This window comes from Neovison vison, chromosome 7, assembly GCF_020171115.1.
Source record: "Neovison vison isolate M4711 chromosome 7, ASM_NN_V1, whole genome shotgun sequence".
NCBI classification, from domain to species: domain Eukaryota; kingdom Metazoa; phylum Chordata; class Mammalia; order Carnivora; family Mustelidae; genus Neogale; species Neogale vison.
Genome location: NC_058097.1, coordinates 43,138,258 through 43,155,587, shown reverse-complemented (window position 1 = coordinate 43,155,587; position 17,330 = coordinate 43,138,258). Strand labels below are relative to the sequence as shown.

The window sequence follows — 17,330 nt, the reverse complement described above, 5'->3', positions numbered from 1 at the left end:
CCCTCATGACCTAATCTAAATCTAATTCCTTCCTAATAGCCCCATCTCCAAATACCATCACACTAGGGATCAGGGTTTTGAAGTATGAATTCTGAGGGGGCTACAAACGTTTAGTCCATAATATGGACTTTTCTCATTCACGCAACTAACAAAGTTTTTAAAATATAATATTAAGCAGGGATGGCATTCAAATCCCTTTATTTAGGACCCTCATGCTGAAAGACAGGATTACAGTTTGAACAAATGCAAAGGCACACTACAATTTGGGTCAGAAAGCCTTAAAATCCAAATGTCCTTTCTCCCAAAATAAATATATAAATTTAATGCAGTTCCAACTAGAGTATCAAAGGGTTTTTGTATTTTGAGAACAGTCTTCAATTATATAGGAAGAAAACTTAGAATAGCCAATAAAACAATGAAAAATGGCAAGGACTTGGTCTGTTACGCAGTATCAAAATACAGTAAGGCTAATGTTAAACCAACTTATTAATATGGTATTAGTATAGAAGTAGAAAAATAGATTAGTGAAACAAGAGAATACAGAAATAGGTCTTGGTATAAATGAAAGTACAAGGCAGTTTCAGTTGAATGAGGAAAAAATCATGTGGTTAAAGGATTATATAGCTGAGTTTCAGCTGAATAGAAAAGGATGGTGTTGGTGAGGAATTAAGAACAGGTCTCTCCCACTGACCCATATCTGGAAAGAGGACCTTAGATTTGACTTTCTACCAGTTTCCTTGATGAAAACAGCTACTGTAGATTCCTCATTTGTACCTGGTTGGGGGTGGGGAGAACTGTGAATTGGCATGTAGACATCGATAGCCTATGGGACTAAGGCATCATAAATCTTGGGAAACCAAGGCAGCAGTTTCACTGTGCTCAAGTGGGTATCAGTCTTACAAATGGATGTGCTGCAAGGGGGCACACCACACGGATGCAGTAGTGGGTTATCATAAGATGTCCTGGATGAGAATGTTAGTGTTTCAGCGCTTAGGTGAACCACACCCCTTCTGACCTTTTCTCCCCCGAGCCACACGGAGGCCTTGGAAGCTTGTGCTGCTTGCTTGGGCAGTTGCAGTATTGTGAAGGCAGTTATGTTTTTGTTTGTTTGTTTGTTTTGGTCAGGGCAAGGCTAATAATAAACTGGGTTAAAGCCTGTTCTCTTTGATTGCTGGTTCAAATCCGTGATTGCTGCTGGTGGACACCACAAGTTGGTGTCAGAACTGTGTGACTGGCTGCTAAGTAGATGGGTTATTTTAACAAATTGTGCTTGTATAACTGGAAACCCATCCAGAAGAAAATAACAAGGAATCCTCATTTCAAATGACATTAAAAATTAAGTTCTAAATGGATTAATATTTACATATTGAAAAAAGCAAATAATAACTTGCAAGAAAACCTAAGAAATAGACAATCTAGAGGTTAAAGTATCTTCTTAACCAACCCATAAGCTTAGAAAAAATTAATACATATCTGGTTACACAGAAATTTAGAGTATTTTTATGGAAAAATCATTTTTATAACAAAAATTAGACAATTCCTAATGTCTATTAAAGAGCTAACAATATGAAAATTTACAAAGAAGCAAATCTAGGAGCAAGTGGTTACATTCATTAAACATGAATTTAAGTAGTATGTTACCATCCATCTGTTGCAGGGTTAAAGGAAAAGTTGTGTTTTTGAAAATGATAGCATCTATAAAAATTTTAAAAATAGCCTATGTCCTTTGATCTAACAATGTCTTGCCTGTAACCTATCCCCCAGAAATAAAAACATCTGAAATTTAAGTCTGATTTTGAGAGTATTTACCATAGTGTTGTTTGTGGTGACAAGTAACTACCAAAAAGTTGAATCAACAGGGGAATGTCAGAGTAAATTTAAAGTATACAGTATCACAGATATTACTCATCTTACTCTATGTGACGATCCTAATCATTGTTGCACCCTGGCACTAGCTAACTATAGGCACCAAAAGGTAATCCTAGTTTAGTCTGAACTGAGAGTTCTTAGTTGCTCTGGTGATGTCAAAGCTGCACAAGCTCAAAGGCAATCAAAAACACTTAAGAAATATGAGAGAAATGCTTACTGAGGAATGGAAGAAAATAGAGGATAATTTAGATTCATGTAGATATACATGTTATTTGGGTATGTTACCCCAGACAAATCAGTTCCCTGGCATTTATAATCTTATCTCAAGGCCAACCATCAAAACCACTAACAAGCAGTGTAGTGGTATGGTTCTATTAGCATTTCATTATTTTGAATTTAAAAGGAACTGATATATTTGAAATATGCCTAAGATATGAATGTTGGCTACACATTTTTATCACTATTCGAAAAGAGCACTAACAACTTTTTATATGTCAAATTGTTGTGGAAAGGGACCAAGTAAACAAAAACCCTCAAAAAGATTTGCTTCAAATATAAGAATATTGTTTAGGTCTCAGATCTCCTTTTTTAGCACCATTTTCTGCAAGGAAACAAATGGGGGATTGGTTGAGTATATCTAGCAGAATAGAAAAAAAAAAAGTGAGGTTAAAACTGAAGGAGAGTTGACATTTTACTCAGTGGCATATTTAAAAATTTAAGGGTAACTTGGTTTCCTCATTTTAAAACACCAAATCCTTAATGCCAATACTGGTTATGTGTACTTTTAAAGTTTCTGATAAATATTTTCAGTAGAAACCAATTCTTAATATCAAGTCTGTGCATGTATTATTAAATGGTATGATCCTTAAATGTGTGTAACTCAACCAACCTGTAGCACATTCATGCTATAATTTTAAGTAGAGATCACACAGATTAGTGATGTCACATGCAAGAGTAAATTTAAATTAAGCTACCATCCCAATTTTAAGAAATGACTTACAGTAAAGATATTATTTTAGAAATATTTCCTATAAAATATTAATATCTATCTGGGATTGGGAGTCTATTATTACATATACTCCATGTACAGCTTTCCTACCTCTATGTTTTTTAATTTTCAGAAATATCACAAAGAAAAGAACACACATATTACCACAACCCAGAGGTAACTAACATTTTGTCAGATTTACTTAGAATCTTTTTAATGATAGGTATTTAACCAACTGAGCCACCCAGGCGCCCCTATGATAGATGTTTAGATACAAAACTGAAGTATCTAACTACCACGGTTGGTTCCATTTCTTTTCCACTACCATTCTTTCTAGAGGCAACCACCTTTGGGAATTCGAGTGTGTATCTTTACAATCTATTCTTTAGTTTTACATAAAAATGTTTATCCATAATCAACACTTAATACTAGTGTTTGCTAGTGTTGATTTAATTCAAATTCACAGTTATGATTATATTTATCCCTTCGTTGTTTTTACTCTACATGACTTTTCAGGTCTTTCTCTGTTAATATATTTAAATATATATCACCTGTTATACTCAACTACTAGAGAATATTCTGCTATGTGCCTATAACACATTTTATTTATCCATTTCACAAGCAATAGACATTTGTTTCCAGTTTTTTTGCTAATGTAATTCATGCTTCAACATAAAGATACATGACTCCCTAGACACATGTATTGGTTTCTTGGGGATATGCATGTATACTTGAGAGTATCCTGGAATCTATTTTAGAAATTCCCTCCTACTCCACAAAAGTTTTAAAACATTCTCCTACAAAATTCTTATATTATGAAGTTTTGCTTTTTGCATTTTAGTCTTCGATACTTTTGGATTTCATAATAAATACTTTAATGTATTACCACAGCAGAGATCTATTATTTTCCCACATGAAGAGTCCGTTACCCTGAGACCATTTTTTGAATCATCCATGATTTCGTTTCCCTACCAACCTTGAAACCACCTCTATCAATTAACAGTTCCCTATAAATACATGCATGTTTCTGAATACAATATTCTATCCCAATCTCTGTTTTCTACAAATGAATTAAGAACAAATAATTCTGATTACACATGTAGTGAAACACTTTTAAAATGACAATTTTGTCTCTCAGTGTCAAATCTTTATACCTCTTCATGCATCAGGGAGGCCTTCCAGAACCATGTTGCTTAGTGCTCATGACTGGATCCGTACTTAATGAGATCGCTCCTAAAAGTACAACATTAACAGTGTCTGTTGTGGGAGTTCTGGGAATAGAGGTTTTCATGATATTACGATACTTACTAAAATTGTTAGTATTTAAATTTTGAGTTGTTGAAGTATTTTCCACATTCACGTCGCTTTATTGTAAAACAAATTTTCAGTATACCATTAAAGTGTGAGTTCTGATGAAAGTTTTCCTAAATTCAAGGCATTCGTAGAGCTTTTAGTGAGTATGGATTCTCTGGTGTCTAATATGATGTGACTTCTGGCTAAAAGCTTTCCCACATTCACTACACTGGTAAGGTTTTTCTCCAGTGTGGATTCTCATATGCAGAGCAAGAGTTGAGAACTGAGAGAAGGCTTTCCCACATTCATTGCAACCATAGGGCTTCTCACCTGTATGGCTTCTCATATGAACAGTAAGAGATGAGCTTTGACAGAAGGCTTTCCCACATATTTTACATTCATAAGGTTTATCACCCGTATGAATTCTCACATGTACAATGAGTGATGTGATTCGAGAGAAGGCTTTTCCACATTTATTACATTCATAAGGTTTCTCTCCTGTATGAATATTGTGATGTTTAATGAGGTATTGCTTCTGCCTAAAGATTGTTCCACATTCATTACATTTATAGGGTTTCTCTCCAATATGAATTTTCTCATGCTCAGTGAGATTTGATTTGCCACTGAAGGCTTTCCCACATTCTTTACATATATAGGGTTTCTCTCCTGTATGACTTCTCTGGTGTCTAATGAGGCTAGACTTCTGAATGAAAGCTTTCCCACACCCTTTGCATTCATATGGTTTCTCTCCAGTATGTATTCTTTGATGGATGATGAGGTTTTCCTTCTGGCTAAAGGCTTTTCCACATTCGTTACATTTAAAGGGTTTCTTTCCACTGTGGATATTCTGATGTTTAATGAGGTATTGCTTCTGGCTGAAGGCTCTTCCACATTGATTACATTCAAATGGTTTCTCTCCCGTATGAATTTTCTCATGCTCAGTGAGATAGGATTTGCCACTGAAGGCTTTTCCACATTCCTTACATGCATAGGGTTTGTTTCCAGTATTATTTCTCTGATGTTTAATGAGACCTGGCATCTGAATAGAAGCTTTCCCACATTCATAAAGTTTCTCTCCAGTATGATGTTTCTGGTGAGAAAGGAAGTTTCTTTTCCGGCTGAAGGCTTTTCCACATTTATTACATTTATATGGTTTCTTTCCTGTATGACTTCTCAAATGTAGAGTAAGGGATGAGACTCGAGAGAATACTTTACCACATTCAGTACATTCATGTGATTTTTCTCCAGTATGCATTTTTTTATGTTCTATGAGGTTTTGCTTCAGGCTAAAGGTTTTTCCACACTCATTGCATTCATGAGGTTTCTCTCTACTATGAATCTGATCATGCTGAAGGAGATCTGCTTCAGGCTGAAGGCTTTCCAACATTCTTATCATGCACAGATATTTTTTCCAACAAGAATTCCTCAGTATTTCTTGACATTTGACATAAATAAAAGCTTTTCCACATTCATCAAATTCATGTGTTTTCTCTCCAATATTAATCCTTAGGTGGCTAATGAAGTTGAATTTATGATGAAAGACTTTACATTGTTTATACTGAGATTAGACAATTACAGATTGGAATGAAATATATGACATCATTGTATTCTTAATCGATCTTTCTTACACTGAAGTATAAACTATGTTCTAAACTTCCTTAAACTGAATCCCATACACAGAGATATAATCTTAAAAAATTAGTGTCTGTGTTTAGAGGAAATACTTTTCTGTTACCCAGGTTTTCTGAATTTCTTCTTAACTGTATTTCCATGGAGAAGGAGGAAACTTAATTCACATGTCTTCCATGTTGTGTCTATTGACTTAAAAATTTCCCAGACCTTTTCTAAAAGGGAATACAAAACAGAACAAACAACAAAAGAATCACTGAAAAGAGCTAATAATATACCATGCCTAGCATGTAGTAAAAATTCAATAAAATAGCTGTTATATCATCAGTATCACTCTACTTGTGATTTTTTCCCAGTATTATTAATATAATTTCAGAAATGTGGTATTATAAAATAGACTCATTTCAAACCTAGTCTACCATTATAAAAGAAAGCATAGATACAAATAACATTCATAGATACATGTAGCTTAAACTGCTTTTATTATATAGGATGAAGGGAATTGAAGGGAATGAAGGGAAATGAAAAGAATTATTATTAAAAAAGGATGTGTGGTGGGCGCCTGGGTGGCTCAGTGGGTTAAGCTGCTGCCTTCGGCTCAGGTCATGATCTCAGGGTCCTGGGATCGAGTCCCGCATCGGGCTCTCTGCTCAGTAGGGAGCCTGCTTCCCTCTCTCTCTGCCTGCCTCTCCATCTACTTGTGATTTCTCTCTGTCAAATAAATAAATAAAATCTTAAAAAAAAAAAAAAAAGGATGTGTGGTTAAATAAGATTCTGTGTCTTTCTGAAACTCCATTAAATAACAGTTAAGAGATGAAGGCCATATGCTCATAAACATTAAGAGGTTGAGGAGATATCAGTGGATGAAAGTTTTAGGAAATTTTGAAAAGAAAGCAAATAACTGTAAGTTAACAGCAGAATCGAATGACTTAAATAGAAAGCCAGCAGAAGGGGCTGACACCTAGAACCAAGGTTATTTGGGACACAGCTGGCAACATAAAGGCTCTGTAACTGGAGAGACTGGGTGAAAATGGAAGGGGAGACTTATAAAAATTATAAAAGCAGCAACTAATGGTATAAATGGGATGCTCCAAATTTAGTGATGACAGGCATAGAAGATCACAGTAACATATTAAAAAGAAGGTAATGAGTAAAAGTTCATATGCAGACGAGGGCCCCAACCCCTTTCTACTGCTGCTTGTTAGAAAAGCTGGTGGTTGCTGGTGTCAGGCAATGGAGGGGTTCTTTTCTGAAAAAATGAGAAGACCATGAAAACATTTATAGATATTAACATATGGAGTCATATAAAAGAAACATCTAAATAGGGACGCCTGGGTGGCTCAGTTGGTTGGACGACTGCCTTCGGCTCAGGGCGTGATCCTGGAGTCCCGGGATCGAGTCCCACATCAGGCTCCCAGCTCCATGGGGAGTCTGCTTCGCTCTCTGACCTTCTCCTCGCTCATGCTCTCTCTCACTGTCTCTCTCAAATAAATAAATAAATAAATAATCTTAAAAAAAAAAAAAAAAAAAGAAACATCTAAATATCTGACTGAATGATGCACAGCAAAGCCCACCATTTTGTAAGCCCCAACCTTGCACACAGATTACAGCAATATTTCAGGTACCTCATTGTTAAATATTAATATAGCACTAAGGATCACAAAAATTTGATGAAAGCCCTAAGGTGAAAGATAGATCAAACAGGAAAAAACAAACAAACAAACAAATAAAAAAAAACAAGAAAAGGAACAAAAGAACACACATACAATATTATAATTAGTATTACAGAAAGCTAAAAGGTTGTATAGCACTGACATATTAACTTCTATAAAGAAGTATTTTTTTTTAAGATCTTATTTATTTATTTGACAGACAGAGATCACAAGTAGGCAGAGAGGCAGGCAAAGAGAGAGGAAGGGAAGCAGGCTCCCCAGTGAGCAGGGAGCCTGATGCAGGGCTCGATCCTAAGACCCTGCGATCATGACCTGGAGCCGAAGGCAGAGGCTTTAACCCACTGAGCCACCCAGGCACCCTTACAGAAATGCTTTTTGCAATAAACAATATGATGTTGACCTAAAAAATTCAATAGCTTTGGGGGAAAAAAGTCCAGGAAATCTCCCAGAATCAAAAAAGGAAGAATGCAAAGAACAAAGGGAGAAAGAAATAATGATTGGAAATTTGTGGGTTAGTAGAGGCATCTAGGAGGTTCAACATTTCCTTAAAGGAGTTCCAGAGAAAATAAAAAGGAAAATGAATGCAGGAAATTTTCTGGATCTCTGCATGTTAACAATCTGACTATATATATAAATGATGTATTTTAAAAGATTTTATTTTATTTATTTTAGAGAGAAAGAGAAGATGGGGAGGGGCATAGGGAGAAAAGAAACTTAAGCAGACTCCACAATGAATGTAGAGCCCGACAGGGGGCTTGATCTCAGAACCCTGCGATCCCTACCTGAGCTGAAACCAAGAGTTAAACACTTAACCAACTGTACCACCCAAGTGCCCCTAAAGTATTTTATTTTTATGTAATCTCTCCACCCATTGTCAGGCTCAAACTTAAAACCCTGAGATCATGAGTGACATGCCCTACCAACTAAGCCAGCCAGTTGCTCCCAAGCTGATATTGTTTTAAAATGGTTAAATCAAAAGTAGGCAAAATAGCTGTATAAAATGTGGGAATAAACACCAGTAGACTCAGTTAAATGAGATGAAAGTGTTGCCTATGTGGGGCAGGAAGGATGGAGCAAATAAAACTATAATCCTATTTCACATAAAAAGAAAAAAAAAGTCTTTTATTTAATGTCTACACCCCACGTGGGATTCGAACTCATAATCCTGAGATCAAGAGTTGTACACTGCTCTGACTGAGCCAGCCAGGTACCCCCTATTTCACTTTTAAAGGCCCCAATTCATTATATCTACAGAGATGTCCTTGACTTGAGCCTTTCAACTTGAACTGACCTATAACTGTACAGTAACTATAGACTTTGCTCTTTTTATCTGGTTGCAATGGAGTTTCACATGGCTAAACAAAGTACATAAAGATTTAGTGAAAAAAAGGAAAATAGGCCAGAAAACTGTCATTTTTGCTTTGAAATCTGCTTTACTGCAGTATTTTGATGATTGATACTATCATTTCTAGATACAGAAACGGTTACTGCCATCAATTTCAGTTTTCCTTTCATTATTCCTGAAATAAGTGGCACCAAAGCTCTTTTGTGAAGAGCTGTTTTCTTGTCCTCCCTCGGAATTCTTTATTTTATAATTGCTTTCTGTCCATTAAGTGGAAATCTTCCATGTGATCCTGCTCTGTCTTGTCCCTCTCAAAATTTTAGCTTCATTTTTTCTTTTTTTGAAAGATTTTATCTTAAAGATTTTATTTTTAAGCAATCTTTAAAAATTTTATTTATTTATTTATTTGACAGAGAGAGAGACAGACAGACAGACAGACAGTGAGAGGGGAATGCAAGCAGGAGGAATGGGAGAGGGAGAAGCAGGCTTCCTGCTGAGCAGGGACCCTGATGCACCCAAAGTGGGGCTCAAACTTACAAACCTGAGATCAAAGTCCCATGCTCTATGGACTGAGCCAGCCAGGTGCCTCTCCTGAATTTCTTATAAACCATTGCAAGAACTGACTCTGGTAGTACACTATCCCTCATATCAATGCTATAATTTACATAATTAGAAAACAAAAGCCCTCAACCTTTATGCCATATGCAAAAACTCACTCAAACTGAAACAAAGACCTCAAATAAGTGTTAAAACTATTCATATAAAAAGAAAAAATGGTAGACTTCATCAAAATTAAAAACTAATGCCCTTCAGGGGTGCCTGGGTGGCTCAGTCCTTAAGCGTCTGCCTTCGGCTCGGGTCATGATCCCAGGGTCCTAGAATTGAGCCCCAAATAGGGCTCTCTGCTCAGTGGGAAGCCTGCTTCTCCTTCCACTCCCCCTGCTTGTGTTCCCTCTCTGTGTCTCTCTCTGTCAAATAAATAAAATCTTAAAAACAAACTAATGCCCTTCAAAAACACAGTTAACAAAAAACTCAAAAAGATAAACAATCTAGTTTTTAAAATGGGCAAAAGACTAGAACAGTCATTTTACAACATCAGATATATGGATGAAGTACATTAGACTTTCATTTTAACTAGTGATCAGAAATGCATATTAAAATCCCAGTAAGGGGTGCCAGCGAGGTTTAGTTGGTTAAGTGTCTGCCTTTTGCTCAGGTCATGACCTCAGGATTCTGGGATCAAGTCCCATCTCAGTCTCCCTGCTCAGCGGGGAGTCTGCTTCTCACTATGCCCCTACCCCCTGTTCATTCTCCCTCTGTCTCTCTCTCCAATAAATAAATAAAATATAAAAAACAACAACAACAACAACTCAGTGAGATCCATTATACACCCACTAATACTAAAGCTAAAACAACTGCCAAACCAAGTGTGAGACTGTGAAGCAACTAGAACTCTGAATGATGGGAGTAGTAGGTGGGGATGAAAAATGGTTCAACTACTTTGGAACACAATCTGAGAGTATTTTTTAAAGTTAAATATACACTTACTATTCTATGTACCAATCCCACTCCTAGTCATTTATTTAAGAAAAATTAATATGAATGTTTGCACAAAGACTTAATATATGAATGTTCGTAACAGCATTATTCATAATAGCCCAAAATGGAAATAATCTAAATGTCTATCAACTGATGGGTAGTTGTCCATACTTATAATAATAGCAAAAAAAGGAATGAAATATTAATCTATACAATATGAAGTAATTTCAAAAAATTTAAAAGAAATTAAATGTTAACGATTAAGCAGTACATGACCACATTTATACTGAAATTCTAGAAATAGCAAGCTATTGTACATAAAGCCAATTAGTGATCACCAGGGATTGGGGGGGGGCATGGTTCAACTGCAAAAGGGTACAAAGAACTGTTGATGAATCTGTTCTGCATGTTTGTTTCAGTGTACGTTTTTTGACTGTATACAATTACCAAATTTATCAAATAATATACTTTTATGGTAACTTTTATGTAAATTAAACCTCAATAAAGCTGAAAATGTAAATCCACACTTGAAGCTCTGTAACAATCACTGATTATTTAATAATCATTTTGCTTGTGCTTGAGGACTGCAGATCCAAAGGATAAAATACTGGCCTTCCTCTCAATGAGCTCTAATGTATGCCTTAAACATGAAGTAGAAATATAAAAGAGTATGTACTTAGGATCCTGTTGCTCTGGAAGCTATAATATGGTATGTGAGTAGAGAGATTAGAGAGACTGGGCTGAAAGTGATAATGATACATTTTAATAAAAAATGAAGTTCAAGGATAAACCATGGATAGGACTTTGAGAGATGGGATTACTGCACAATCAAAGACAAAGATGCAATTTCATATATATGATGGGGAAGGCAAGAAGAATGAGGCTGATCCTGTTTAAAACTAGAATAATAATCGCAATCACCAACTGTGTGGTAAAGAGAGGAGGGAGACTGAAAACATACTAATGTATAAAATACATATAACTCCTTAGCAGGGGCTAAAGAAATGAAGGATGAAGACTAAGAAAGTTACAAATGTAAAGGCAACCAAGAGAATATTATAAAATAATAAAATATAATAAGCTTTCCAAATTTTCAGAAGGAAAGACATTTATATCCAAGAAAGGAAATCAAAGATACTAAAGGATAAAAAAGATGAGGTCAAATTTAAAATAGAATGCATAATATTAAATATGAGAACCAATACTAACCATATTGTTCCTCTCAATAAATACAACTAAAATAAAAAAACTATTAAAAAAACTATAGGGGTGCCTGGGTGGCTCAGTGGGTTAAGCCTCTGCCTTCGGCACAGATCATGATCCCAGGGTTCTGGGATCAAGCCCCACATGGGGCTCTCTGCTCAGCGGGGAGCCTGCTTCCCCCTCTCTCTGCCTGCCTCTCTGCCTACTTGTGATCTCTCTCTGTCAAATAAATAAATAAAATCTTTCAAAGAAAAAAAAATCTTCAAAGGAAAAAAAAGGGAAAAGAAAACAGGAATAACATCTTGTTGGTAACCAAAACTCCTTGAAGTTTTATAGGGATGACATCAATATACTTCATACATATTGATCAGAATTGAATTTTTCATACTGTAAATTTTTTAAAAAGATTTATTTTAGAGAGCAAAACAGAGAGCGAGCTAAGGGGGAAAGAAAGAGTGAGAATCTTAAGCTGACTCTTTACTGAGTGTGGAGCCCAACGCAGGGCTTGAACTCACCACAAGATCAAGATCTGAGCCAACATCAAGAGTTGGACCCTTAACTGACCTAGCCACCCAGGTGCCCCTCATACTGTAAAATTCTGAACTGAACTAGGCAACATCATCTGAAAACCAGGCAAAATGGTTCTTTCAATAGCATTTAACTTGTGGTTTAAAAAATATTTTCAAGGGACGCCTGGGTGGCTCAGTTGGTTGGACGACTGCCTTCGGCTCAGGGCGTGATCCTGGAGTCCCGGGATCGAGTCCCACATCAGGCTCCCAGCTCCATGGGGAGTCTGCTTCGCTCTCTGACCTTCTCCTCGCTCATGCTCTCTCTCACTGTCTCTCTCTCTCAAATAAATAAATAAAATCTTTAAAAAAAAAAATTTTCAAAATAGAAATCAAGATAATCTAATGCTAAGCAAACTACTTTTGTGCTGTTATGTCTGATCTGGGTAGTCGCAGCAGAAATCCTATGGTCTACAAAGCCTTATGTATTTACTATCTGGACCTTTACAGAAAAAGTTTATTGACCTCTTGGCCCTACATGATGATTTCTTCCTCCTCCACCTGGCTGGAACCAGGAATGCACTGTTGATCCCGTTTCAACCACAACTGAATGATAAAAGAGACAACCTGGAAGAAATCTGGATCCTTAAAGAACCGCAAAGACCAAAGCGACCATGCAGCTCTTCACTATTCACCACCTTAACTGTTATATGACCAGGAAATCAATTCTTACATTCCTTAAAGCAGTACATTTAGGGTTTATTATAGTCACTTAGCTTTACCATGACTGATACACTTTTTTTAGTCACATGCTTTACAGTATCAAGTATCTGCCGATGCCTGGCTCAACTCAAGCATTTGTGGTAACAGAAGGTAGTCACAGACAATAAGAAAATGAATGGACAAGATGCACCGTAGATGGCCATGTTTCGATATTCACAAAAACACGTACTAGTATATAGTTTGCCAACCCCTGCTCTAACAGGTCACCATTTCCAAAGAACATGTTTGTTTTTTTAAAAAATGATTTTATTTATTTATTTGGCAGACAGAGATCACAAGTGGACAGAGAAGCGGGCAGAGAGAGAGAGCAGGAAACAGGCTCCCAGCTAAGCAGAGACCCCCAACTCGGGGCTCGATACCATTATGCTGGGATCGTGACCTGAGCCGAAGGCAGAGGCCCCAACCCACTGAGCCACTAAGGCGCCCCTCCACATAATATAGTTAAGAGTTTGCTTGACATTTGTGCATTCTGATATAATATTTTGAAAATATTTAAACACTAGTCTGGACCTCTTCCCTCAACTGATTCACATATCCACTCTCCACTCAAAATCTGCACTTGGGGGACGCCTGGGTGGCTCAGTTGGTTAAGCAGCTGCCTTCGGCTCAGGTCATGATTCCAGCGTCCTGGGATCGAGTCCCACATCGGGCTCCTTGCTCAGCAGGGAGCCTGCTTCTCCCTCTGACTCTGCCTTCCACTCTGTCTGTGCTCACTCTCGCTCGCGCTCTCTCTCTGACAAATAAATAAATAAATAAATAAAATCTTAAAAAAAAAAAAAATCTGCACTTGGATATCTAACAGGGGTCTGTTTTACCCTGCCCCAGACCAAACACTTGTTCTCCCAAATGAACTCCCTCTAAATTCTTCTCATCTCATTAAATAGCAACCTCATTTTCCCAGTTGCTCAAGCCTTGAACAACTGTCTCCTAGATCACACACCTATTACATCTCCACGTCCTATTGGCTTTATCTTCAAAATATGGTTAGGATCTGGCCATTTCTCATAATCCTCACTCACTAGGACCACCAAAGTATAAGCCACATCATGCCCTGACTGGACGATTTAACAGGCTCCTCATTGGTTCTTTCTGCTTTTGCCTTCGCCTCTTTATAACTCTTCTCAACACAGCAACAGCTGTTTATTCTTGTCACAGTTAAATCATGTCATTGTTCTGCTTGAAAGCCTCCCTGTATACTCATAAACACATTTAGAAGAATACACAGTTAATAGTGGCTGCTTCTGGGAACAGAAATGGAGAAGTAAGGGCCAGGATTGAGAAGACATATCCATTATTTTACTCTTCTATTGAGTATATGTATTGGATTTTTTTTAATTTATTTTTTTAAAAGATTTTATTTTTTTGATAGAGATCACAAGTAGGCAGAGAAGCAGGCAGAGAGAGAGGAGGAAGCAGGCTCCCTGATGAGCAGAGAGCCCGATGCAGGGCTCGATTCCAGGACCCTGGGATCATGACCTGAGCAGATGGCAGAGGCTTTAACCTACGGAGCCATCCAGGCACCCCTGTATTGGGTTTTAAAGAGAATATTATTACTTATTTTTAAAACTAACAGGTGAATTCATAGGATGTCAGGACAGATTTCTGAGCCTGCTTATATTGTCAAAAAGGAAGAGGGGGAGAGATGTTGTGCTATGATGGCTGGAGGTAGGAAGAGAGTAAGAAATAGGATAGGGGTACCTGGGTGGCTCAGTCATTAAGTGTCTGCCTTCGGCACAGGTCATGATCCCAGCCTCCTGGGATCCAGCCCCACATAGGGCTCCCTGCTCAGTGGGAAGCCTGCTTCTCCCTCTCCCACTTCCTCTGCTTGTGTTCCCTCTCTCGCTGTGTCTCTCTTTGTCAAATAAATAAATAAAATCTCTATTTATTTAAATTAAATAAACTAATTTTAAAAAACAAAATAGGATAAGAGGGTAAAATTCAACTCTGAGAAATATAACAATGGAAGTAGGGAGAAATGACAGAAAGTTAAATTTTATTAGAATTTTTTTTTTTTAAACGATTTTATTTATTTATTTGAGAGAGAGACAGTGAGAGAGAGCATGAGCAAGGAGAAGGTCAGAGGGAGAAGCAGACTCTGCATGGAGCTGGGAGCCCGATGCGGGACCCGATCCCAGGACTCCGGGATCATGACCTGAGCCGAAGGCAGTCGTCCAACCAACTGAGCCACCCAAGCGTCCCAGAATTTTTTTTTTTTCTAAGAGAGAAAGAGCAAGCAGGGGATGGGAGGGGAGAGGGAGAGAGAGGAAACTCCCTCCCAGGCAGGCTCCATGTCCAGCATGGAGTCCAATGCCGGTCCTATCCCATGACCCTGAGATCATAACCTGAGCCAAAATCAAGAGTTGGATGATCAACCGCCTAAGCTGCAAGGCATCCGTAGAAAGTTTAATTTTAAAGAAAAGAATCTACATGCTAATATTTGACAGATACAGATCTTGTAATCCTTGGCAAGATGACTGAATGCTTAAGGGAAGGAGTCTAGGTATCTAAAGAGAAGTAAAAAATGAAGAATGTTAGTGAAAGAGAGAACACAACATGTAAGTTGTAAAATTTATCAAACTGAGACTATAAATGAAGAGGCTGGCATCCAGAAGAGAGGTTAGAGGGGCAACCAGTCCCCCAGAATCTGAGAGAAAAAAAACACTGATAAGCAAGTGTATCTGGAAATGTTATTTAGATATCTAAAGAATTTCAACAATTGTTACTCCAAATGATAAGGGCTGATAAGACAATGGCCTCAAAAAAATTTTCAGAGATTGCAGGTTGAGTAACTCTAATGAGCCTTTATCCCATTGATACCTGTTGGGTTCTTTCTTACTCACCTGGATAGCACCTCCTTTACATTTCTCTCTCAGACATCCGTTGATCTTGTTAAACTGGCACCTTAAACTTCCAAACAGTGACACAGGACTTGGACATTATTGTTGAGGGTCAAAGCAGCATCCCATAATTCAGGTTGAGGCCACAGGACTCCTGGAAGTTTTAAAGGACAAGGCAAGTGCAGTTCCTGTGGATGGACGAGGAAGAGGGCCTGTGAGAAAGAACAAAGTAATAATGACCCTTTGGCTTAGAAGCTGGTACATACGCATACATGTGAGCACATGGAAAAAGAGAGTATTTATACTCTGCATCCCAGGCCAAAGCCATCATGCCATTTAAAGGCCCCACACAGGAGCACCTGGGTGGCTCACTCGATTAAGCACCAGCCTTCAGCTCAGGTCATGATCTCAGGGTCCTGGAATTGAGTCTACGTCAGGCCCCCTGCTCTTCGGGGAGCCTGCTTCTTCCTCTCCCTCTGTCCCTTCCCCCTGCTTGTGTGTGTGTGTGCTCTCTAATAAATAAATAAATTTTTTTTAAAAAAGGCTCCACACATTTCAGAAATGGGAAACATCATTTTCAGGGATTTAGGCGATACAGAGAAATTACAAGACTGAGTTGTTAAAAGAGTTCTACAGAATCACAACCTAAACAGGTATCTTGGAATAGGTACCACTTGTGGCCTTGCTCCTGACCGAACAGTCACAGTTTTGAATATCATTTCCCCTATAAAAACACTTTTCTCATAAATCTGAAGTCATCAACCTTAAATGATATGGATAAAATGTAAAGGAAGTTATTCATGTATTCTTCATGATCAGAGTTCTTAAAAGTTTTAGCTGCCTAATATTTTACCTAGGTTATGTTACTCTAGGAGGAATTAAATATTATAAATGCTCTATAATTACATGGTCATTCACTGATTCAGCAAACATACATATTTATCATTTATTTTGTGTAAGAAATCTGGGCCTCCAATTTGTAATGGGTTATGACAGACAAGAATCAGACTTACTCAAAAGCTCTTCCCTTACTCAAATATAAAAGGCTTCGAATCTGGCTGGACAGTGTTATGAACTGACAAAACAGATAATACAAAGGGGAACTGGATGGAGGCAGGAGATATCAGTGCTAACATTTTGGGCATAAAGAGTTTGAAGTTCCTGGGCAACATAAAGGTGGAGCTGTCCATTAGGTAATTTGGCTATATGAGTAAGTAGCTCAGGATTTGGCTCAAACAGGAATGGACATTTGTTAGTCACCTGTCACGTGAGGCCACAGCAATGGAATTTTGTTCTTAGAGGGTTAAAAAAAAAAAAAAAAAATATATATATATATATATATATATATCTGAAAGTGAGAAAATTAGGAACACTAATAATTAAGGGACAAACAAAAGTTGCTAATGGAGCTTTTTTGGGGGGAATGGTTATTCCTTGGTTTTGACTGGAATTGTTCAAATGAGTAGTCTACTGGAAGACAAGGAAACATTCAAAAATGAGACAATGCTAAACATCTGAAAAGTAATGGAGTGAACACAGAAACCTAATTTCTCCATTCCAGTTAAAAATGGGCATCTACAAAGAGGCAAGCAAAAATGTGTTTCTAACCCTTGCTCTAGCTGTTCCATTTCCCTCCTCATCAACCTTTTTTATTTTCTGTGTAAACTT

At 37.5% G+C, this 17,330-nt stretch overlaps 1 protein-coding gene across 3 annotated transcripts in view; it reads right to left on the bottom strand.

Moving 5' to 3' along the window:
- Nucleotides 1-3,029: 3,029 nt before the first annotated feature.
- LOC122911612 (zinc finger protein 260) overlaps nucleotides 3,030-17,330 on the bottom strand; it is an 82,853-nt gene continuing 68,552 nt past the window's right edge. The window contains exons 7-8 of one of the 3 annotated variants that reach the window (XM_044256518.1): nucleotides 5,270-5,512; nucleotides 3,030-5,200 (exon numbers count right to left, since the gene is read on the bottom strand). In XM_044256518.1, coding sequence (XP_044112453.1) covers nucleotides 4,308-5,200; nucleotides 5,270-5,512 — 1,136 coding nt within the window. In that variant the 3' untranslated portion in view covers nucleotides 3,030-4,307. Of the gene's footprint in view, nucleotides 5,995-15,665; nucleotides 15,875-17,330 lie in introns of all 3 variants that reach the window. The other 2 variants (XM_044256516.1, XM_044256517.1) reach the window with 2 other exon arrangements.